At 31.4% G+C, this 25,396-nt stretch overlaps 3 protein-coding genes across 3 annotated transcripts; 1 reads left to right on the plus strand and 2 right to left on the minus strand.

Moving 5' to 3' along the window:
* Positions 1–1,402: 1,402 nt before the first annotated feature.
* LOC140891934 (uncharacterized) lies at positions 1,403–4,088 on the minus strand. Its single transcript, XM_073300635.1, has 7 exons — positions 3,981–4,088; positions 2,914–3,028; positions 2,771–2,833; positions 2,664–2,711; positions 2,501–2,554; positions 1,910–1,967; positions 1,403–1,665 (listed from the first exon to the last, which is right to left on the minus strand). The coding sequence occupies exons 2-7, from the start codon at positions 2,995–2,997 to the stop codon at positions 1,622–1,624; spliced, it is 351 nt and encodes a 116-aa protein (XP_073156736.1). The 5' UTR covers positions 2,998–3,028; positions 3,981–4,088; the 3' UTR covers positions 1,403–1,621.
* A 2,345-nt stretch (positions 4,089–6,433) lies between these two features.
* Positions 6,434–9,304, minus strand: LOC140890617 (uncharacterized protein At1g01500). Its single transcript, XM_073298533.1, has 2 exons — positions 8,360–9,304; positions 6,434–7,000 (listed from the first exon to the last, which is right to left on the minus strand). The coding sequence occupies exons 1-2, from the start codon at positions 9,014–9,016 to the stop codon at positions 6,770–6,772; spliced, it is 888 nt and encodes a 295-aa protein (XP_073154634.1). The 5' UTR covers positions 9,017–9,304; the 3' UTR covers positions 6,434–6,769.
* A 12,610-nt stretch (positions 9,305–21,914) lies between these two features.
* On the plus strand, positions 21,915–24,135 carry LOC140891896 (heavy metal-associated isoprenylated plant protein 39-like). Its single transcript, XM_073300565.1, has 3 exons — positions 21,915–22,067; positions 22,492–22,567; positions 23,586–24,135. Exons 1-3 carry the CDS (start codon positions 22,062–22,064, stop codon positions 23,999–24,001), a joined length of 498 nt encoding a protein of 165 aa, XP_073156666.1. The 5' UTR covers positions 21,915–22,061; the 3' UTR covers positions 24,002–24,135.
* The last annotated feature ends 1,261 nt before the right edge of the window (positions 24,136–25,396 follow it).

A 25,396-nucleotide genomic window follows, 5' to 3' on the forward strand; every position in this document is an offset into this window, starting at 1 on the left:
TGAGAAAAATCAAATTATAAAAAAAACATATAGAAAAATTGATACAGTTCTACCGTTTGACATACATATGTATGAATAAATAAATCTAGTTTTTAACTTAAAAATTTTGAGCCAAAACAAAGAGATGTATAGATGATGCAATACAATCATCCATCAAAGAACAAAAAGTAGGTCATATTTAGTACTTGGTGTTTTCAAACTTATATCTTGATGATACAAAAGTTAATTAAACACTATTTATAAATAGTTTATGAGAATTCGAAAAGTACAACTTCATGATATCTCTTTTATGTTTTTTCTTAAATGACATCTCATTTTTGCTTTAGTATCACATTTTCTAGTATATCCCTTTTCCAAATATATATCACGTTGGACACCAAATTTTTTATGTTTTATTCATATACATTTATTTAAGTAATAATTAAGTGCAATCTAAATCCATATTATTGTAATTTTAAAAAAATTTATATTGTTGTATTCTGTAATAATAGATATGTATTATTCGTGGACCCGAACGTTCACGTGACTCATCAGAATTAAAAATGTGTCCGCTCCAGACAGACACGGATTTTCCAATAAATTCGTACACAATTTCTGAAAAAAGGCACGTGCATGAATTTTTATTGTCCTAAATAAGATAGAGAGGTTTTTTTTTTTTTTCTTTTATATATCAGTAAACAAAATATATTAGCTAATAAAAGCAAATACAAATATATCGGACATATTGAGATAAATAGTACGGAGGTCAATACATACTAGTCTGCCAACTTTTACGTATCAAAACAAACATGAAAATCAACTTCAAAACTCTAATGCATCGTGAGCAAATAGATAACGAAAACATCGATCAGCAGGTAGCTGGATCTTGGGGAAAAAAAGAGAGTATTGCTTCTTTCCTTTTTCTGTTTTGATGATACCAAAAAAATATTATTTAGACGCAACTCAAAATTTGTATTGAATTTATGGAAATTTCATTGTGACAATTTTGACAAGCAAACATCATGACACATCAAGTCATCCAAACTTAAAAAACAAATGAAAAAGAAACGGCTTGTTCGAGAACTACCACAACAGCAGAAGGGCAAGAATACAGATCAGCGTTTTAAACTTGTGTGAACTTGAGCCAGATTTCTCTTCTTGCTCGGCCTAAATTCTTTGCATATCCGATAATTTTACAACATTTCACAAGTGATAATAAATACATAAAAAAAATATCATTCAGGAAATATTCGATCACTTCAATAATGTAGCTCTTCCTCACATCTTTCAAAGGATCAAGTTGAGTACTTGATAAGAAATCGATTTTAGAAGCTAATCAGTAGGTCACACAGTTTGATGGAAACTTGACAAGCATCCAATCAACATATGGTAATTAAGTGAAATGAGATCGCAAATGCACCTCTAAAATCTCAAAAATAAGCATATTCATTGAGTGATGACAAAGAGGAAATAGTCTACATCAGAAACAAGATTAAGAAGAATTGTTGATAAGGGAGAATACAGCTTATAGATGAATTCTTCCCAAAATATAACATGTTTTTGGTAAATTTTATTTATCAGAAATTTACTCTGCTAGTAACTATGATGCAGATACCGCTACACCAGGATCAACAGCAGCTACTTATTCGTTTGCGGGCACATCATCTGATGGAGCAGTATTACCATCTACATATATAACACAACCCAAAAAAAAATATTATGTACTGTAACCATCCTAACCAGTCTCCACCAGAGAATATTTTTAATTTTTAAGGTATTTTCTTTTTGGTGCAAAATATATGAATCTTTGGAACAATTATTTTGTGAAAAATCAAATTATAAAAAAAAACATATAGAGAAATTGATACAGTTCAACCGTTTCGAGAATTTAAAAATGATCCATATGGAAGAGTCTAGCAATCATGCATACCTTCACCTTCTGATGGAGCATAAGGAGATTTACGATATCGGGTTTGCTGTTGTGTTGGCTGGAACATCAAATGCAAAATGAGACCGAATGTGTAAGCAAAGTGGTAAAAGAGAAATTAATCCACAAGCTAGCATCAGGTTCATGCTCAGCGTGAAGAGGAAAACAGAGTAATGAGATAGCATATCAATGTCAAATATACTCAAGTTTATTATTAATCTAGTGATTCAGGAAGGTGACTGATTGGTAGTCTGTACTCGAGCATCTGCAAATCGACGCATGGAACACTAACTGGAGCATAACTAGGTTCTGATATCCAGTCATGAAGAAATTGAAATGACAGCTATGATATAGAACATATTTGAAAATTTTAAATTCAGCCAAGAATATAGAGAAGGAAAAAAAAAGAAAAAAAAAAAAGGAAAGCTCAACAGTTGATCTATTTTTTTTCCCTCTCGGGTATGAAAAATGATGACGGGAGAGAAACTGGATGTGTTATCTGCTTTTAGCAAGCCCTCATAACCACATAAATGAATTGAGAGAGCAGGTATCAACACCCAGTTAGATCATAGATGATCTAAGACTTGTATATACCTGTAACTTAGGCCGAAGAGCTTCTAGTGGTCCTTTGGGCTTGTCTGCACCTTGCTGTTATGTCAAGGCATGAATAATTATTAGTAGCCATAAAGGCACATGTATGCCAAAATTGTACATTCTGAGTATAAAGCAAATTTGTCCAAACATCAGCAGAGAGTACCTTGTTCAAAGCCCAGTCAGCGGAGTCAAAATAGGCTCTTTCATGATCCTGGCAGAAAGGATTCCTTAGGTTCTTAGCAAAAGAAATGTCAAAGGTTATGGTTATACCTTTGAGATCAGTGGTGGTTTCTTGGGGACAATTCCCCCATACTTCTTCTTAACAGCTTCCTCCTGCCAGCAAACCGTTTCTTATAAGAAAATGGCATGAATTTAATAATAAGTTTGACAGAATAATGTAATTAGAACACAACCTCTTGCTTTGATGATGGCGTGGACTTTTCAGCATCCTCCATAAGAGCATCTGTTTGCTCTTTGACTTCCTCAGTGCCCGACATATTCTTACCACAAGCAACCTATAAACAACACCTGAAATGTATGCAAATCACTAATTCTAATTGGAAAACTATTATTTGAAAGAAACAGTTTATAAAAAGTTAGGACCTTTCAAAGTTAGAATTCATGAAGCAATGACACCAGGTCCTAACACAGCCACCATTCAACATCGTATGATTAATAATCTATTACTTCTAATAAGGCAGATATCCTAAGATCGAGCACATAAAGCAAGTGGAAAACAATCTTTCATAATTTAAACTTCTAAAATTATGTAACGAGCAATGTGGTGTCATGCTATGAGTTATCCATGAAGTTCATGAATTACAGATTTTTGCACGAGTTTTAGAGACAAAGTCGAACAGGTACATTTCTCAAAATGCATCGTCGCAGAACTGCTCGATTAATTATGTGCCCATTAATAATTCAATAGATTTTTATTATTAATTGCTTGCGGCCACAATTATCTTCAAATACTCATACTCATAGTCTCACAAAAAGCCCAGTAGCAGAAGTAAATAATGAGGAAGTCAACATTTCAAATAAAAGAGCCGCACTTTCAACTCCAAATAACTAAATGATAGGTGATATCCAATTTGTGATCAGACTTCACCAAATTAACCATGAACACAGGAAAATTCACACATCAGCATCAGTTTGAGCGAAATCCCCAACAACTTTCAAATAAAATCATTTACATTAACCATTACTGTCTCAAATATATTCCCAAATCTCACATTCCCGTTCAATTGACTTCAGTAGACATCCGATAACCCAGATCCTTATAGATCCAAACAGAAACTACGACTAAAATCCATCCCTTGTACATCTCGTGATTACAGAAACATGCAAACAAGCTAGGAGCTAGAAGAGAAAATTAATAATGAGCGGTAAATCGATAAATAATTTTTAAAAAATCAGAAATTAAAGCATAGATGAATATAGTCATTGAAAAGGGAGATGAAAACACGTAATGATTGATTACCCGGAAGCAGGAACTTGAACGGAGAAAGAGAATTGTTCGTGTAGCAGAAGACGCTGGTTTCCGTATTTAATTTAACAGATAAATTCAAGGCTTAATTAAATGGGCCTCTCTCCATAAATATTTCTATATGTTTTTATAAAGTATATGTGATGAGTGTATATCATAAGTTTTTTAATACATAATTCTTCATGTTAATTAATTTTTATTTTATTTTAAAAACTAACATGAAAAAACAAATATTCAAAAGTTTACACTAAAATAAAAAGATATTTAGTAATTGAATTTAATAGAGAAATTCAAGACTTATTAAATGGGCCTATCTCTCCATAATTGCATGTCATTACAAAGTAGAGTATATGATGTTTGTATATATATATATATATATATATTTTTTTTTTATGTTAATTAATTTTTAGGATTTTTTTGTTTTGTATTTTTTTCACTTCGCATTTTCAGTCCTCTATATTTTCAGATTTCAGTTCTAATCCGCTATCTTTTTTTTTTGTAATTTTAGTCATTTTTCTGACGTGTTGCTGATGTGCCACCAATGCAATGCTGATGTGGAGTGACGTTATAGTATCATGTGAGCATTTTCAAAGAAAAAAGAGTGAAATTACCAAAAATCAAAACATGCATAACTAAAACTAAAATATGAAAATATAGAAAATCAAAATCGCAAAATAACAAACATACATGATCAAAATTACATTTTTTCGTAATTTTTATGTTATTTTAAGAATTGAGACGAAAAATAAATATTCAAAAAATTTATATTAAAATAGAAATATATTTATTTAGAAAGTTCTAAAAAGTACTTTTTAAAAAAAAGTTATAAAAAGTAGATAAAATATGGTAAATAATAATGAATAAATGATGTAATATTGATTATAAAGAAGTCCGAGGTTAGATAAAAGGTGATTATTTAAAAGTATTTTTAAATAAAATTAATTAAGACCACGTCAAATTGATTGAAATAATTTCTTGACGGGAATTGATTGAAATAATTAATAAAATAATATATTTTAAAACAAATAAAAAATAATAATCTCATTAGACACATCTATACAATATAATAATGCATGAACCCTTTAGAATAACTACCTTGTCAATTTAAATTCACGTGCGTGAATTACTAATATATATATATATATATATATATATATATATATATAATCTATCAATATAATAATGATTGAACCCTTTAAAATAACTACATTTGTCAAGTTAATGGGTGGACAAAAATGCCCCTTATTTTATAACTATCACCTTTCAATTTTATTTTTCAATTTAAAAATATAAAAAATGTTCATTATTTTTAGATGTAATATAAACTATTTATGCACGCAAATTTTTGTGTGCGTGGATTACAAGTATATTTACATATACAATATACATACAATATAAATTATATTATTATTATTATTATTATATTATTATTATTATATATAATAATGCATGAACCTCTTAAAATAACTACCTGGTCAATTTAATGGTTGGACAAAAATACCCCTTATTTTATAACTACCATCTTTCAATTTTATTTTTCAATTTAAAAATATAAAATATTCATTAAAAATGACCCTTATTTTATAACTACCATATTTCAATTTTATTTTTCAATTTAAAAATATAAAAATGTCATTATTTTTAGATGTAATATAAACTATTTATGCACGTGAATTTTTTATTTGCGTGGATTACTAGTATATATAATAATTATTATTCTATATTATATTATTAAAATTGAATCATTTAAGGCCCTATTTGATATCAAAAGTCAAGCCAGAAAATTATTTTTTAAAAAAATTTGTTTTTTCAGTTAATAAGGTGTTTGGATGATCAAATAAGTGCTTAAAAAATACTTTTTTAAGTCAAAATTAGAGTTTTTTAAAAAGCCAAAAATTATAGCTTAAAAAAGAACTTTTTTAAAAAAAAATATCTGCAAAATCCAAAACTCTAAATATCACAATCCATCCTTCTAATCAATATCAAAATTATCAAGATTTGATTTAACATTATTAAAATAATAAATGTAATGTAGTGATGACTGATGATGAGAAATTTTATAGAACGTCGTCGAAAATTTATCATCTTCAAATATTTGATTATGTTCATAAATACTTAACAGAAATATTCACAAAACAATGCACGAAACGCTTAGCATCTGCCATACTTTCAATGTTGCAAGACTAGAAGTCTACCACCATCGCATAAACTCTAACGGAAAACCTCAATTCATCATCCTTGCAGACAGGTTTGAATGAACTATTTCTCATACAACTCACATGTTTTTATATATATGAAACTCATGAACATCCGTACATTAAAAAAAAAAAAAAAAAAAAAAACTTGTAGCCCATCAGGACTACTTATTTGGACTCAACAAAGAACAAAATTGGTCAAAAAGATGACGAGAACGAAAATCCACCGAACGGACCTTCCGGAATACTCCATGAAAAAAGAGAATATATACATATTACCAAAACTAGATACAGGTTACACACTCGTACACAACCCTAGCGTCCCTGCGAGACACTAGATAGGGTTATATGAAGACTTATGGCAAGAGAAGGAAACATCATAGCAGTATACAATATGCCGATTGTCTTTACCAGAAAACCGATTTGACAAGCAGCCACCCGTAGTCACTGTAAATTAGCTGCGTTGCATGCTTTCAGTTGCTTGCGTTATGGTATAATCCGGGTTTAATATAGGATCTCAAAGAAAGAACACCACACATCTATCCATGATCCTAATCCTTGTTCCCTTATCACCGAGGCTGTAGGGATCTAAAAAAACCTTCTCCTGAAACTCCTAGTCGTAGCTTGATATGAACGCATCAGTAAACCAACACCAATTCCAACTCCAAGGCACATCCCAAGCCCTATCCCGACACCAACCCGTACACCAGCATTGAACCAAGAAAGTTGGCCATCTTCACCGTGGTACATGTCTTCTGAGTAATAGCTGTGTCCAACTTTCCCATCAGACTCGTAGTCATATGCATCTGCTTCCATGAACTGCAAATAAGGTCACAGGGAGCAAAATTAAATAACTTAAGACTTGGGTGGATGAATGGTGTTAAGCACGGGTTAGGGAACTGATGATTAAATCTGCTCTTGCAAACACCCGGTTAGAATAACCATAAAATTGAGTCATGAATGAAAAAGAAAACAAGATCTGTTTTTAGTCAACCTAGCATCATTACATATACAGGGCAAATTAATCAGAGTCATAGCCCTGAGGAGGATGGTATTCCCATTTAAATGAAAAAATAATGATAATATTAATAAAAACTTTTTTGTCATAATGAAAGTTACCTGTCTAACTATGATATTCAATCAAGAAGTTGATTATGTAACAAGTACAATTAAAAATTGACCAGAGAGAGAGATATAGAAGGTAGTCAAAACATGGATTCAAAGAGTGAACACAGCTGCCGTACGGCAGTTCTTTGCCCATGATTGCTCCAGCACAATCTACCACTAGAGTGGACAACACAACAAACATTATTTTGCAGCGAATTCAGAAAAAAAAAAAAACTCAAATTACTCTCGTCAACATGCAAATCCACCTCAATTCAGGAGTTACAACTCAAGTACGGTGTAAAAAAATTTGTTTCAGCAAAAATAAGTGCTGCTTGGTTCCTGGGTGGGACACCAGCCACAGACGCGTGAGACCAAAGCCAGAAATAAGAATATGAAATCTGGATCAACTAGCTTAATCCAGGCATACGTTCATACTTTGATCCATACAACACTTGACTTAAAAAACAATAATAAGGCACCATTTGATAGGTGTCACGAGATGATCTAAAGACATGGATGTATAACATGAATACTAACAAATTTGTTAGACACAGGTAATTTATGATGTGTAATTAATTACATGGCATTTGGTGTGTGCGCTGAGTGTGGGTTGGGCGTCGAAGAATCAATAGATGTCTTATCAACCAATACCGAAAACTTATCGTTCACAACAATCAGTACCATAGACCACTTCTGCAGAAAACAGGCTACAGGCACCAAAGCTAGAATCCTCCATCTACCTTTACTAGCAGACAATCTAAATAAGAGGCATTTAGTCCGGCTAGCATTTTACTTGATAACACACAAGAATTACTTATCCAACGTTAACAACAGTTAAAAGCTTCTCCATTCTTTGTTAACAGCTATCGATAATCATTAAAGTAAATTTTAAGCAACCCTAGCATCTTTACTTGAGATTTAGAATCACCACCATTAAAAAAGCATGAAACATGCAAGGATAGTTTGCTGACAACAGATATTGAATATTTTATATATATATATGAGTCGGAGGTAATCATTGGAGAAGAAGAGAAGTGATGTAGCGAAATAACGCTGACTCATTGACATTACCTGCAATTTCCTTTGCCTAATAAAACCATTGCTTAAACTGCCTTGCTCCTTTCCTGTCTCTTCTTCCTCGGGAATAGCATCAAGCATCCCTTGCCTCGGTACCTTCCTCCTTGGACTGACCAGGATAGTTTTTGTCAAAATTTCCGGAATTCCTGAACAGCATCCCGCTATATAAACCTCGATTGATGGGGAGGAAACACCAATCTTCGGCTGCAAAAACGCAGACCTACCATTAGCAATGGAGGTTGCTACATAACAATCCATGCTCCAGCCAGAGCCATTGGTCCAGGAAGCGACATCGGCTCTCTGCAACGAGCCACACAGAATCAAATCCTCCTCCTCGCAGACCTCAAATTCCGCAGGACCCGATATTTTGACGCTGTCTGTGCTGACATAGGTGACCTCCGACGCGTCCTTGTCGACACGATCGCGGCGTAGGGAGATAGAGACGGAATCGGACGACTGAACACGGGATCCGTTGATCTCTAAGGACACACCGAGTTCTCGGCGGAGGTGGCGGAGCGTGAGTCGATCGGGGAGGGTGTCGACCGAATAAGGCGCAACACGGACGTAGAACAAACGGATTTCCAAGCAACCCCCCGTGAAGCTCAGGGGTTTGTATATAGCGAGAGCTAATTTATCATCCTTATCATCCATTTCAAAACCCCAAATTTCGGTGAGTAAAAACTAAACGAATCAGGAAAATTAGGGTTTTGAATATGGAAATTCACTGTTTCGGGACCATGAGAGAAATATCTGGACGGAGGAGGCGAATCGGCGATTGTGAAGGAAGACCGCAATCGGTGGAGGAGGAGGGGCGTGGCTCTCACGCGTCAGAAAATGGTAGAGAAGAGAAGGGATAACGAGGAAATCTGACCTCGCGGCTCGATACAGAAATCGCAGCAGAAGACAAGCATCCGAATCCAGATTCCAGAATAATAATAATATAATAATTGAATTACCGAATATATATTTATTTTGGGAAAAATAAAAATAAAAATAAATAAATGATTATCGCATTTAGAAATAAACCGGGGCTCGAAATCCCCGCCATTTGTTTGTTTTTTGTTTTTTTATCAAAGAGATTTTTTTTTGGAAGAGAAATTACATTAATCAAACAAAGAATTAGATATATCATCTAGATGTTCAATCAAATAGTGTGGAATCTAAAAATAAATAGAAGAACTTGTATATAGAAATTAAATGAGCAGTTTGAACAAAAGAATGAATTATTATATTTGTTTGTGTGTTAACAATTTGAACTGAAAGCAAGGTTTTTTGACACAATATTGTGTTGATGCACAATAGAAATGAAGATATGTTGCCCAAAAACCAAAATAAACTTCCCTTCATTGAGATGTTGACTTAGTTGTTGTTTTCAGATTAGTTTGATCCATATTTTATAAAATAGAGGTGATAAGAAAATAAAAAACAAAACAACAACAAATAAATTGTCAATCGTACGTAGTAATTCAACTTTCTTCTATCTGCTGCATCGATTCTCTCTTCTACTGTTTTTGCAAAAAGGATTGACCCCAAAGGGGACCCCATTTTACATGAGTCAAAGGCCCATTGACTCATGCGAAGGGTAAATCGAGGGATGTGCACGAGCGGCAGGGACCTGAAGGAGGGAGCACATGGCCCAATCCCCAGAGCATACCCCCCACACTATTTCAATAGGGAATATGCTTCACTCGAGGATCGAACCCGCAACGCTGGGGAATTTCTTCCCACGTCACCTCAGGCCTTACCAACTCGCCTATGTCCCTGTGGGCATTCTTTCTTCTACTGTTGATCATGTCACTACGAGCTTTTCCCTAGGATGCACAGGAATCTGAGACAAACAAACAAAAAATCCAAGAAAAAGAAAGTTATTTTCAAAGGAATAGAGATATACATGTTGTTCAAATTTTACATGTTCCGGTTGTGGCATAAGGGCAAGGACAATTTTCTCTGCACCAAATAGAGGAAAGGGCGGAGCCAGGACTTTCAATGTATCCGAGTTACAATTTTTACCCCTTGAATCTTTCATTATTTTGAATCGAACTACCAGTTCGGGCGGCTATAAGTGTGGCTCCGCCACTGACTAAAGGACGAAAAAAGAAGAAGGAAGATTAAGAATGTGTATATGCATGTATGTATGATCAAAGTACAGTGCCACAACTAATTCACATTGCAGACCGCAATGTGTAACCAATTGGCTTCGTTTGGTTTGAGTGATATGATAAATAATATATAGATAAGTAATGTAATGCAATAAAAAATAAAAAACAATGATAGTAAATATAATATTTGATTGATAGATTATAATTTATTTGATTTAATTGATTAAATTTTATATAAAAATACAAAATTACCATTTTGTCCTTTTAACAATAAATAAAATATGAATAATATTATTTATAAGGAATAATATAGTAATTTAAATTCAATGATTTGATAGATGTAAGATAAATAATTAATGATTTGATTGATGTAAGAATAAATAATTAATAGAAATATGTCTTATTTACTTCAAAAAAATAGATTAGTTTATAAAGTTTTTTTGGTCTATATTTATCTATCTATGTTATTATTTTTTAACAATAGTTATCAAATCTGTAAGTTTGCAATGCGTGGAACCATGCACTATTCTATATAATATAATGGTAATTTGGGAGAAAAAATTTGTGTCTTTTTTCTAAAGAGCTCAATATTATGCTCAAGCTTGGTACATAGGATTGGATAATAGATGATATATAATATAATGAGAAGTTTTTTTTTTTTTTTGAGAAAAAAATATAATGAGAAGTTAAGGATAATTAAAATGTTAGGATATTATATTGAATTTTTAGTATGATTTTAATAAAAATGATTAAATTTATATATTCGATTTTAATGACATATCATAACGTGGATGAGAATGAGGAGTGTTTAGAGTTTAGGTATTTTATATATAGAAGGTAATTATGTCTTTTTGTAGTATATTTTTAGTTGAATTAAATTTATCACACCAAATTAAAGGGATACATAGTCCACTTGTAAAATCATTTATAACGGGCTCATTGATTTACCATAAGTTTTTTAAAAATGTACCAAGAATGAGATAAAAGAGTATAATTTATTAATCACTATCTTATCAAGTGTACCAAACTATGCCCTTTGTATTGAATAAATTTTTATCATGATCGTTACTCATAGCCGAATCAAAAAAAATTAGCACCATTTTTTTCTCGTTAAACATATACAAAGTACAAGTTTTTTGTTTCTTCATTGTTTTATTGTTGTTGCTAAAATATTTTAACTTTTTGTTTTAATTCTTTCTTTTTTTTCCACCAAGAAAAATTTATTGGATTAAGTGATTATTCACTATATCTTACCAAACCATAATAATTTTATCTATTATGTATGAGACATATATAGTTTGGTATACATGATAAGGGAGTGATTAATAAATTATTCTCCTTCATTTCATGTTTGGTACATTTTTAAAAAGCTCATGATAAGTCAATAAGTCCTTGATAAATGTTTTGACAAGGGAACTATGTATCCCTTTGATTTGGTGTGATAAATTTAATATATATAACTAAAAAAATACTACAAAAAAACATGATTACCCTCCACATATAAAAACTTCTAAACTTTAAACACGCCTCATTCTCTTCCACATTATGGTAGGGTTAATTTTGTCATTAAAATCGAATATATAAATGTAATCACTCTTATTAAAATCATATCAAACATTCAATATAGTGTCCTTCCATTTTACTTATCCTTAATTTATCCTTATATTATATATCATATATTTATCCTATCCTATGTATCAAACTATTATAAGAAATTTTGAATGAATGTGTAAATTAATATACACATGCACATGTGTATATTTTAGTACTTGTTGATAAGTGCATTTTGTGTGCATTATTTTATGTCTATTTGGCATGCATTCATATGGCTTCATGTGTGTTTTTATATTTTTTATTTGTAATTAATCTCATGCATGAGCATTTCTGAAACGACCCTAACTCTCTAATATAAATAAATATGAGGAATTTTTTTTTTTTTTATACTTACTAAGTAAAGATATGTACATACATGCCCATACATATATGCACAGAATAAATAGATTTAAAAATAAATAAACTAAATAAAAATGCAATCTTTAATGAATTAAATATCTGAGTCAAACATTTAATAAAATACTGACATAAGTAAAAATAAATAAAATTTGCATGCACTGAAAATATTTAAATAAAATATTCCATACTGTCAACCACTGAAAATAAATAAATAAATGTATAACATGCTAAAATATTCAAAACATGCATAAAGACTCAGACGACTATCACGGTCACGGGGTCACTGCATGTCCGCTCATATGTCCTCGCCGCCGGTGGGTACCACATCCTCCTCTACGTACTCACCTGCACCATACCAGTGTAGTGAGCCTAGAGGCCCAAAATGCTAACATAACAAGGGTTTAAAAATAGTTTAAATCACTTTAATACTAATACATAACATATACATGAATGAGCATGCTTAAAAATATCATGACATAACATAACTTAAATTAACTTAAATATCATAATCATTCATAATACATAAACATTGTTGAGCAAAGTATTTTCTAACATCGCATGGTTGTATCCATAGTGTAACCTTAAATCATACATTAAATATTGATCAGCGTGAGAAACCAACGTACGTGGCGGTGACGAATCACCTCTTAAATTGACAGTAAACTGCCCTTCAATAGTTCACATATGGGGACGAATCCCCCTTAAATTGTCACACTACTTCAACTTCCAACATAAAATTATTTTCTTTTGCTCAACCTTAAACATTAAATCATGCATAAAAATTATTTCATGAATGCATGTACTTAAATAAAATGTGTGTTCTTCATATATATTTAATTTAATTTTTATACTAACATATAAATACTAAAATAACATTCATGCATAAAATAATTAAATATATATTTAGGACACATGCAATTTCTCATGGTTTGTGCTGAACTGCTGGCCCTAACACTCAAGCCCATTTTCTTAAATTCTGGCCCACTAACACTGAGACTGGCCCATTAACATACTTAAGCCCAATAATCAATTATTCTAAGCCCACCTAATTAATTAAAGCCCATTAAAACATTCTTGGCCCATTAACATTCTATTCCGGCCCAATGGGCCCAAAAGCCCAAAGACTGGCCCAATAATTCCCATGGGCTCTCAAGCCCATAAAAATTAGTGGACTAACTTAAATTAATTATTCAAGTCCATTAATAAACTTAAATGTAGCCCATTAATTTAATTAATCTAATTAGCCCAATAAAACACTTAACTTAATAATTAACTTAAAATTAAAAATACCCGAGCCCAATTAACTTAACCCGGACCCGGACCCAACTAATTTAACCCATGACCCACGGACTTGACCCGGACCACTAACCCGACCCGGAACCCACTTGGAACCCTAGAACCCGTCGCCCCCCATTCACGTTCTGCTGCGGTCGTGAGCAGCAGCCGTTCCCAAGCTGCTGCTGGCTTGCTCCGGCCGCCCCTGGCCGGAGCGCCGCCGCCCAGACGTAGCCCACGTCTGGGCGGACCTAACCTGCACCAGCCCTCAGCCCCATGCAGCCCAAACCGCCGAGGCCGAAGGCCCTTCCCGAAACCCTAGTCTGCGCGTCCAAGAACCCGATCGAGCCTAGCTTACTTCCTGGGCTCGTTTGGCTCGAACCACTCGAGCCACTCGAGTCCAGACCACCCCCTCTCGCCTAGGGACCCTGACCAGCAGTCGTATGGACCATGGCTAAGGAAAACGTGAGTATGATCAAGAATCACAAGAACAAACGCATAAAACCTTAACCCATCTCGTTTTTCTGAAAATTTTTGAAGAGGACTGATGCACACGCACACACCCGCATATACTCGGTTATTGCACGAAAAAAAAAGAAGAAATCATGCCTTGCACCGTTAAAGGACGAGATAGGAGCGTGTAGAACGAATCCGGGACGACGGGACGATGACAACTTGCTTTGGACCTTCAAAAACGTGGCTATGGAGTCTTCGTTGGCTGTTGGATCGACGAAGAAGATGATGGAGATGGGGGTGAGGCGGCTGATGGAGAGTTTGGGCGTAGGGTTGGGTAGTTTTAGGATTAAAAATTTTAAATATAATTACACTACATAATTTACTTAATTAATATACCAAAATATATAATTTAAAACTCCACTTAAAAGATTTAAATCTGATACTAAATCATAAATCCCGAAATATATAATTAAGGAAATTTTAAAAATACTAAAAAGTCATTATTTTGGCTTATTTTGAATAAAAACGGACTCCTAAAATTATATAAAATTAAATACTAAAAATATTGAGGAAATAAAACTCAAAATAATATTTTTGGGCTCTAAAAATTCTCATGAAATAAATTGGATAGAAAGTTGCCATCTCGTCCGTCCACGGTCCCGTCTACGCGATCAAAAACAATTAATTTCCATAAATCGTGAAAATCACTAATTATGGGTTAAATGCTTAAAAATAACTTAAAACATGCACAAATAATTTCACATAATTATTTAACCCATAAATCTAAAATTTTAAATAAATAAATTTCCTAATTATGCATGCGAATTTACGTATTTAAAAATACCGGGTGTTACAATTTCACTCTCCGGGTTAAGTTTGTAGGAAAATGGGTTTTTGAAGAATGAATTACGGAGCAGCCTTAATCAAAAATTAAAATTTAGCTTTTGGGAGATCCAAATCAAATCTTCATTGTCCAAATTAAATTTCAAGATGTTTTGAAGATGTTGTCAAAATTTCAGCTCAATCCGACGGTTAGAACTCACGTTATGATTTTTTCAAGATAACTGCGCGCTGAAAACTGGAGGCAGAACTTTTCAAGCCATGGCGTGATTTTTCCTGCGCCGTGGCGTGAACCGAGGATTTTGAAGAAGTGAAAACAGAACTTTTCACGCTATGGCGTGATTTTTCTGCGCCATGGCGCGACGCAGACTGAAAAAATATTAATTTTCTAACATTAAAAGTTGCGATTTTTTGGGGCTTTATTGGATGGGCTTTCAACCACATATAAAAGGGGACATATCAGACGTGAGAAAGGGTTCCGAAGTTCCACACATCAGAAACGCAAGGGAGGAGGCGGCCATCCAATGAGAAGAACGTGAAGAGGGAGGAAACTTGAAGAACTCAAGAATCGCAACACTAGTTTTCTCTTTTTTCTTTTATATTTGTTGGGATTTAAGGGATCCTACCCCCAAAACTTTGTTTTGATTTCTTCTTGAAGATTGAATTTGGTTTTTATGCATTCTTTATTATATTACTGTTTTTATTGATTATTTGGAGATTGATCAACTTCAAATTGATTTTATGTGTTATAATTGATACTGAAATAAGATTTTATAACATGATAGGGTAATATAGTCAATGGATCTACAACTTACATAGACATATGAGGTTGGATACATGTTGATAGTCATAGTCCAATAGGTCGAAAGCTAGAGGATTCCACAAATCGTAATGCAATTGCAATTGTTAAATAACACAAGGACACTTGGTTATTGCAATTTGTTAATTAGATTAATATAACTCGACAGAGTATATTGATAGATTAGGGAATTTCGTCAAAAGCATGACTTGAGAACTGAATTTCAATCATTAGAGAAGAAAAAAGGGTAGGTGAACCGAGATCCTAACAATCGTTTATTTATTTTCTGAATTTAATTTTATTATTTTGTTTTTTTTTTCATCTTTTATTTTAGTTTATTAATTTATTATCATGTTATCTTAATTAACTAAAGAATAATACTTGAGTAATTTTGTCAGACATCAATCTCTGTGGGACGATACTCGTACTTTGTCCACTATATTATTACTTGACTCGTGCACTTGCGATATATTCGAGCTTAATTGATATATATATATTTAGGTTGATTTTCAATGGTAGTATTTGCTCGACCACTTGTAAAGTTTAATATTCATTCATTTAACAAAACAAACTAACCAAATTAACAACAGAAATAACCATTCACAAATCATGTCTATATTATAAGAGACTTTGCATTTCTTCAAACAACTATATAATCATATATAAACTAAACATGGAAAGAAATTTTAAGACTCATCAGTACTTGTGTGTATAATCCCAAACAAAATTAACATATATATAATGAAAGTTCTAGAAAAAAAGTAATTAGAAATTTTCATCAAATCAAATTTCAATAATTAAAAAAATGTATGATTTTGATTAGACAAATTTTATTATTATGGAGATTAAAATGAAAAAAATAATAATTCTAGCTTGTATAGATAATGGTTTTTTTAAAGGTACTTTATTTTTGAAAAAAAAATCAAAATTAATTTAATTCAAAAATATTACAAAAATACCCAAAACGCCATATCTTACCACAGACGCTGCTACCGCTGTCATAGTAAGTGAATCCTGACAGCACGGTACGGGCCGGAGATGTCTTTCTTTCTTTATTTTTTTGTATAAAAAATATTTATTTTTTATAATATGAATACTTGAAAAATATATAAGACTAATAAAAATATAAAAAATGAAAAAAATTGTATAAATATATAAGATATGTACAAAAATGTATGAAGATGCAATATATATTATATATATTTAAATAAATGCTTGTAATAATAATGTAAATTTTTTAAAAAAAATTAAAAAAATGCTTGTAATAATAATGTAAAATTAAAAAATATATATATATTTTTAAAAAATACTTGTAATAATAATGTAAAATTAAAAAAATATTTAAAAAAATAATAAAATCATATGTAATATGATATGTTTATTTAGGGTGTATATGTCAATTTGTAATTTTATACCTTAAACAAAAAGACAAAATCCAAAAAAAAAAGCATCAAATTTAAAATTCTTGCTTTTGGGTAAAAGTTGTAGAAGCTAAAGGAGAATTTAACATTCACAAACATTCAAAAACACTTCTATACAGCTAGAAGCTAAGAAGCACTTTGTAGAAGCCCTACCAAACACTACCAGAATTGTATACGAATTCCTTATTTGAAACATAAAAATAGAGAATTGTAAAAAAAAATTATTGATCTTGATTGAAATCATATAATCCATTCTCGGTCGATTCGATCTACACATACATTTGGTTTTTATTTGTGAATATAGATATCAAAATGGGCAGATTTAAATTCAGTCTCACGATATACATGATATCGTGTTCGAAGCGGATTTAGGGAGTGTTTGATAGAGTTTCTACAAAGTGTTTCTTAGCTTTTAGATGCATACAAGTGCTTATGAGTGCTTGTGAATGTTAAATTCTACTTTAGCTTCTAGAAATTTTAGCCAAAAACAAAAAGCTAAAATTTGATGTTATTTTTTTGCTTTTGATTTTTGTTTAAGGTATAAAATTACAAGTTGACATATATATCCTTAATAAACTTATAATATTATATATGCTTTTATTATTTTTTTAAATATTTTTTAATTTTAAATTATTATTAAAAGTATTTTTAAAAAAATATTTTTCTAAATTTACATTATTATTACAAGACTTTTTTTAAAAATATTTGTTAAAATTTTACATTATTATTACAAGCATTTCTTTAAATATATATATATATATATATATCATTTTTATACATTTTTGCACATATCTGGTATATTTATACAATTTTTTCATTTTTTATATTTTTATATTTATTAATCTTATATATTTTTTCAAGTATTCATCTTATAAAAAATAAAATATTTTTGATACAAAATTCATAATGTAAAATAATATATAAACTCATTTTTTATATTGTGAGTATAAAAAGTTAAATAATCAAATAAGAGTATGGTTGTCATTTAGTTAAAAAATTAAGTTTGGAAGTAATTATTCTTCAAACACTAAACTTTAGCTTGTATTAGTTTTCAACTTCTATTTTAAAACACTTTCTACTTTAGCTTCTCACAAACTTCAAAATATTCTCTACTAGAATCACTTTTAAATAAATAAAAAATTCTCCAAAACACTCTCTTATAGACTTCATCAAACAAAAAGCTGGATAGGTCTAGACCCATCAACGGATTTATAAAAATGTTCATGGTGGGTAATGGTTTCAAATTTCAATAGACCTCTCTTCATCACTATGTATATTAAATTATTAATTACAAATAATACGTGTATATTTTATATTATCTATACTAAACGTACGATATAATAGTGTATGAATTAATAACCAATTGAGTCGTTTTAGTGGATGAATAAATACGTCTCCTCTTAATTTTCTATTTAAATAAATTTATTTTTTTGACAAGATATTTAAATAAATTTATTATCTCTACTTACCATTTTGTTTTTCGATTTAAAAATATAAAAAATACTAATTTAGTTTTATATATGTATAATATAAGTTATTTAAGTACGCGATTTTTGCATGCATGCAGGGCTTTCTATATATTAATGAATGTCACGTTTAAAATTGATTCCCAATGTTTTCGGTTATTGTTGTTAATTTATTATTAAAACGTTGTGGTTTAGATTTATTTTTCATGAATATATTCATATTTTGATTTTTTTTTTATTGTTCATTTACTAGAATTAAAGTTGTGTTTAATGTGTAATGATTTTTTGTCCAACCTAGATCCATGACTTGCCACAGGGTCGAAAATGAGACAGACAAATCAGATCCTAGTTTTGGAAAAAGATCTCTGTTATGGAGATAGAAACAATATATGATACTGTTATGATTTCAATATTCCATGTATGTAATTAATTAATTATTTATTTATTTAATCCTGTGATATGAATTACATAATACTATTTAATGCACAGTATTTTGTGTTGTTTCTTTCTACGCAGCAGAGAACCCGGATCCTTTTTTTTAGCAGAGCACATCTTGTGAATATTGACCAAATCCGTCTCGTACCCGTGCCGTTGTGAACCCTAATGGTGAACCAAAATTGACCATTTAATTATCTCAAATATAATTTCAATTTAAGCACTCAAATTGAACCACCTAATCAAGACAATGTCAACATCAAGAATATCAAAGCACTAAAATATTCACCACAACTAAAACCACTGATTCTCACGAGTCACAAACCCAACCACATCACCTTTGCTTTATTGCTAGAAAAACGGACCACCAAACCAGTTCCCACATGTAGTACAGTCACACTATCTTCATATGGTTCTCTTGTTTTAGAAAAAAATTCCAATAACGAATGATACCAAAGCACACAAGTGCTACTATTTATTTGGGCTTATGTATATTGTCTATATTCTTGTCGTGAATAATTCACGATCGACATTTTCCATCTTGACCTCGATTAACTCGATTCACACGCTAGTTTAGCATCGAAATATCGAAATCGAGATTCCAAGGAGCTAGAACAATCTCAAAACAATGGGTTGAATATCGTCGCAGCTCGACTAAAAACCAGTTATGAACTAAAATGCTAACATACGTTGTTTCATCGTTTTTGCTTAAATATTCTGTGTGATGTATGCATGTGAGTGTGAAGTACGAGAGCAGGACAAAGAACTGGCTAACGTTAATTGCTGGTTATCGAATTAGCTCGAAATTTATCTAATGCATATGAATAAATATAATTTGCAGGTTGTAATTGGCACCAATTTTTTTAAAAAGAAAAACAAAAAACAGGACAAAGAGTAAAATATATTTAGGACCTGAACAAATTCATGCCTCGGTGGTCCACTTTTATGTTGTGTATTAACTGCAGATATATAGGCCGGCCATATTTCTGTCATAGCTTTTGAAATTATTGGACACAATTTAATGCCAGAATTATTTCAATGTATAAAAATCTATATAATATTTTGTATGGATTAAATCAATCAATCACTCATACAAAGAATGAAATTAAGAATGGAGGATAATTATTGAAATGATGATTATACCTTATATTTAATAATGTAATCTGTTCAATGACACGCAAGCTGCTAAGATAATATATAGAATTGTATTATATATATACATACTATTTTATATATTACTATTAAGATAATAGCTAATATTAAACGTGATATTTTGCTAATTAATTGGGACTATTTGCGAGATATTATTATGTAAAAAAACTTATATGAGACGGTATTATAAATTAATTTTGTGAAATGTATAGTTTTATCATATATATTAATGCAAAAATACTATTTTTTGGAGTCAAAAATATCATTTTTCATTTCGATTGGACCGTACTGTCCGTCTCACGGATATAAATCTTTGAAACTGTATAACAGAATATATATCAACTTTTGTAAAATGTATAACTTTATGGTGATTGATTTTTTTATTTTAAAAAAACAATTGATAATTGGCGTATATGAATATTTTATCTATACATTAATTTTATCCCATTACTGTTCTCTTAAAAATGTTGATTGCAAAAAAGTAGAAAATGAAATGAAAGAAAAAGGTTGGTGAAGACGTATGAAATAATTAAAGAAAATGAAAATTCTGCTCAAGTGCTTATCAACCAAGGGTAAAAATCAGAAAACCAATAATTTCCAGACTCCCAAGTCCCAACCACTTTCCACTATACTGTCTATTTATTAATTTGTGATAAATTATTTGTCTCACAATTTACTGTTGCATGCATTTTTTTTATTTTATTTTTAAAAAAAATATTCAAGTATATAAAGTCTATGAGTTAATTAAGATAGGAAATAAAATCGAGAAGATCAATAACGAGAAAAAAATATATTTTTGTCACAAATATTAGAAAATCCTATTAATGATAGTATAAATAATTTGTCAAAATCTAGTATAGATGTATTTTCAATTCAATAATTAATTAATCTATCAACTGTTGGGAGAAAACCTCTATGTATATATAAATAAATAAAATAAATAGAAATGAAGGATATAATGTGTATAAATCTGGTCTAGATATTACATCAACCTAGCACGTAAAGTTAACAACTTTTATTAATTGTACTTGAATCATCAATCATAATCTTCAACATTTTAAAGGTAGATTTACGTAATATTGTAGGCGAACTGTCGGCATGCGCTCTCAAATCTCTTACGACTCTCTTCGATTCGAGTATTGAATTTGGTTCATTATAATTAGGAACAATGGTTTTTCGTGAAATATCATAAAATATTAGTTTTTTTCAAATTGATCGATCTCATTTATGATTTAGTACATGTTGCCCGCAGGGCATTACCCTGCGGGTGACGTGTAACCCCATGATTGGTCAAAATTAGTAGATCTCACGCGGGGCCCACTAATTTTAACCAATCATGGGCCACCACGTCACCCACGTGACACTAACCTGCGAGTAACATCTACTCAACCCTCATCTATATCTATGTCATAAAAAATAATTATTATTTTTTAATGCTCATATCACATTATTTATTTGTGTGACCAAGTTTTTATGTATAATTTAAATTTATACATATACACACATAGTAGATTAATACCACATATTATATATTATATATAAATATATAGTACAATTTAGCATCTCGAAAATATTATTTTTCTGGTAATAATATCGTCTTCTTTTTCAGTGAGGCCATAATTATTACTCCTGTCGTTTTCTCGCACTCGTCTCTATATTTCTCCCCGGTCTCATTTCCCATCTTTTTAAGCTTTATTTGTATACTACTACAGGACTTCGTTTTTCCGTGCTACCTGTTAATCCTCAAGGCCTCAACTACATTTCGAGGCAGAAAAATTACCTGAAAAACCCACGAAGAAAATGAAGGTTTGATTGCATTATTCTTCTCTTTCTGTTCGGATTCTTCGTGGGATTTCTTTTTCTTTTTCTTTTTCTTTTCTTTTTTTGGTTTTTGTCGTTTATTTTTTTGGTGCACGTTTCGTAGAGTTTTAAAGAATGGTTTTTCCCCATCTAAAGATTGTTACTTTTTCGTTTAATTGATTGTCGATTTGTCATGCAGTGTTCGTTTCGTTGATTCCTTGACAAATATTTCGCGGGTCATTGTAAATCCCTTGAATCTACGTATATTTTTGTCGTTTAATTTGAGCGGTCGTGGAAAGTTATGTATTGTTATTTCTTGATTTCTTTTGTTTATTTGATATATTATTGTGGAGTTTTGCTGTTCGATCGTTCAAAAATTAAACGTGTTTGGCATCTTTTTTTTTTTTTTTTTTTTTATATTTTGTTGCAGAAATTCGTGTTGAGGTTGGATTTGGCAGATTTGGACGACAAGAGAAGGGCTTTGAAGACTGTTTCCACTCTTGCAGGTATTTTGAAGGCCTTCTATATAAATCTTTACTTTTGGTAACATCACCAATACCATTGGAAAGACTAAATTTTGAGCTTGCTACCAATTTTGTGTACTTGTATGCTTTTTATGTGCTATTGATCTAATACACGATCTCTAAAATTAAAAACACAGACCGCGATATATGTAAGACATTCAGCATTCTTTTATGTTGTAATTCGGGTTGGTGTAATTTGTAATTTTTTCTGGGAATTCGGAAGTGGGGAAAGTTAATATTGTGTTTGAAAAGTTTTTTGAAGTTACAATGAAAGGAACTTGTAGATTGCATATAAGATGCCTCAACGGATGGACCGGAATAGTTGCCCTGCCTTTTGGAGAATATAGTGATGTAGATATAAATCCGTGTGTTTGACATTCACCTCTCTAGGCATGTCTTTACTACTTTTGTGATCACTTATTTTTCAACAAAGGCAATTGATCATATAGCTTTATATGAAAAGGGGTCGCTTTTTATTATGATTTTTGTTTAGGTATCTTATATGCATTATTGGGAGTGATGTGTAATACGTCTGTCTGTATGAACAACCTTAATTTGAGCCGTGGAAGTTAATTTGTATGGGATGATGCAAGATGCAAAATTGTTGATCTCAACTTATGCTGCTATAGTAGTCTATATATATATATATATATATCGATCAAGAAATGGTTAATTTGCTCATACCACACTTTCAAGTTGGGTGTGCTGGCTTGCATTTATTACTGTTGGATGTCATCAGTTTGGCATATGTTTTGCATGAACTTCCAATGTTGTACCTCACCAATCTTCCCAGCGAAGACATAAATAAGTTGTAGGGTCGTAATAATTGTTCTCACCGTCCCGGTGTACGAAATTGTCACCTTGTCATGATAGATTTGAGGACTTGTAGTTTGGCAAAGTGTGTGATTTTAAAATTTTAAGTAACATGCTGTCGATTTTAAAATGTACTCTATCTTGCATGTGATACTCATTTGAAACTTTGGGAGCATCTTTGTTGTAGGCATTGATGAGATCAGTATCGACATAAAAGGGAAGAAACTAATGGTAATCGGGACTGTCGACCCCGTGACCGTCGTTAGCAAACTGCGCAAGAAGAATTGGCCGGCTGACATAATCTCGGTTGGTCCAGCGAAAGAACCGGAAAAAAAGCCAGAGGAGCCAAAGAAAGAAGAAGCTAAGAAAGAGGAGACAAAGGAAGAGGCCGCGAAGAAGGACGAGGCCAAGAAAGAGGATCCCAAGGATGAAGCAAAGAAAGACGAGCCCAAGAAGGAGGGCGAAAAGAAGGCTGAACCCGCCGAACCGGTCCTCGGCACGATATTGCCGTATAGACCCTATTACCCCCCGATGAACACATACTACTATATGCAGCAGCATCGCAGTATGGAAGAGAATCCAAATGCTTGCATTATCTCGTAAGCGATCTTGCTTTTTGTATCGGGTTGATGCAACTACATGAGCTCATCAACTTAGTAATTTAAATTTCATCCACTGCATGTACTAATTAGAATTTGACTTTGGAGTGTGTATATATATTATAAATTTTTATTAAATTTTTCTTTGCTCGTCATTCTTGGTTTTCAGTATCGTTTTCTTATGCTTCGCTGGAAAGTCGATGTTGGCGCAATTCTTGTTTTCTTTCTTGATGGAGACAAATATTAATTAGGTGGTTTCTAATTGTTGCGCTATGAATACTTGTTATTATTGGCATTTTGCAAATGGAAGGAATACTTTCCATTTGTTTCCTTACGTGGACATATAATTTATTACGAATTAAAACAAAGAATATGTTTTTCTTGTGGGTGACTTATAATTGAGTCTCGAGTTTGAGATTTTATAATATACATTTTATGTGTACACTACTGATACAAGTGGGGATTTTCGCGTAATAAACACTTGAATAGATTTGAATTGCCTCCCCTATGTCCTTTTCATGAAACATGGCCCTCTTGCAAATTGACGTTACACGAAGGGTAACGTACAATTACAAAATGGTCGGTCTTGTAGGTCATACCCAAGATAAAAAGAAACTTGGTCGAGGTCCCCAAAAGATTTAAGGTTAAAAATGTTTTATTAGTTATTTATATATTTTATTTTTGTTCGCATTTTGTGAAAGATAATGACCTAAGATTCTCTTGCAATATTTATTAATATAATTGAAGGAGACAAGGCCGTCTAAATTTCAGAGTGACACATCATATCGAGTCAGTGACAAGATAGACCACCAATCTGTGAAGTCAATAGAAATAGTAAAAATATTACACACTAAAATTGTGTACTAATTAATTAATATAGAGTTGTGATATTATGTCTAATTATTACAGACACTTAAATGAACAACAATTTACGTAATATATTGTACATGTAGACGTGGTATTTTGTATATTTAATCAGTAATTAGCAAGTCAATTGATGTTTATTTATATATTTATGATAATTATCTATGATATCAAAACTCTCTTTTTTACATATGTTAGTTGCGAATCAAATGACTTTTTTTTTTATTAATTGTGTTAAAAATAAGAAAGTGATCTGTCACGTTTTCTTATTTTTGGATGAATTATCGCCCATTTGGCATGCGGCATGTAGTACTTTATGCAATTCATTAGCCTTTTCAAATAATTCATTATTTTTCTAAGTTTTGGTGTGTTCTTCCATCGCCCACTAAATTTAGTCAATGCCTAAATAATTAAGAACTTTCCCTTTTTATGGCCAACCACACAAGAAATTAGCACCCTTTATTACTTTTGGTTATTCAAAAAGGAGACCTTTTAATTTTTTAAATCACTGATTATTTATTTATTTAGTCATATA

The sequence above is a fragment of the Henckelia pumila genome, chromosome 3, assembly GCF_033568475.1.
Source record: "Henckelia pumila isolate YLH828 chromosome 3, ASM3356847v2, whole genome shotgun sequence".
In the NCBI taxonomy this organism is placed as follows: domain Eukaryota; kingdom Viridiplantae; phylum Streptophyta; class Magnoliopsida; order Lamiales; family Gesneriaceae; genus Henckelia; species Henckelia pumila.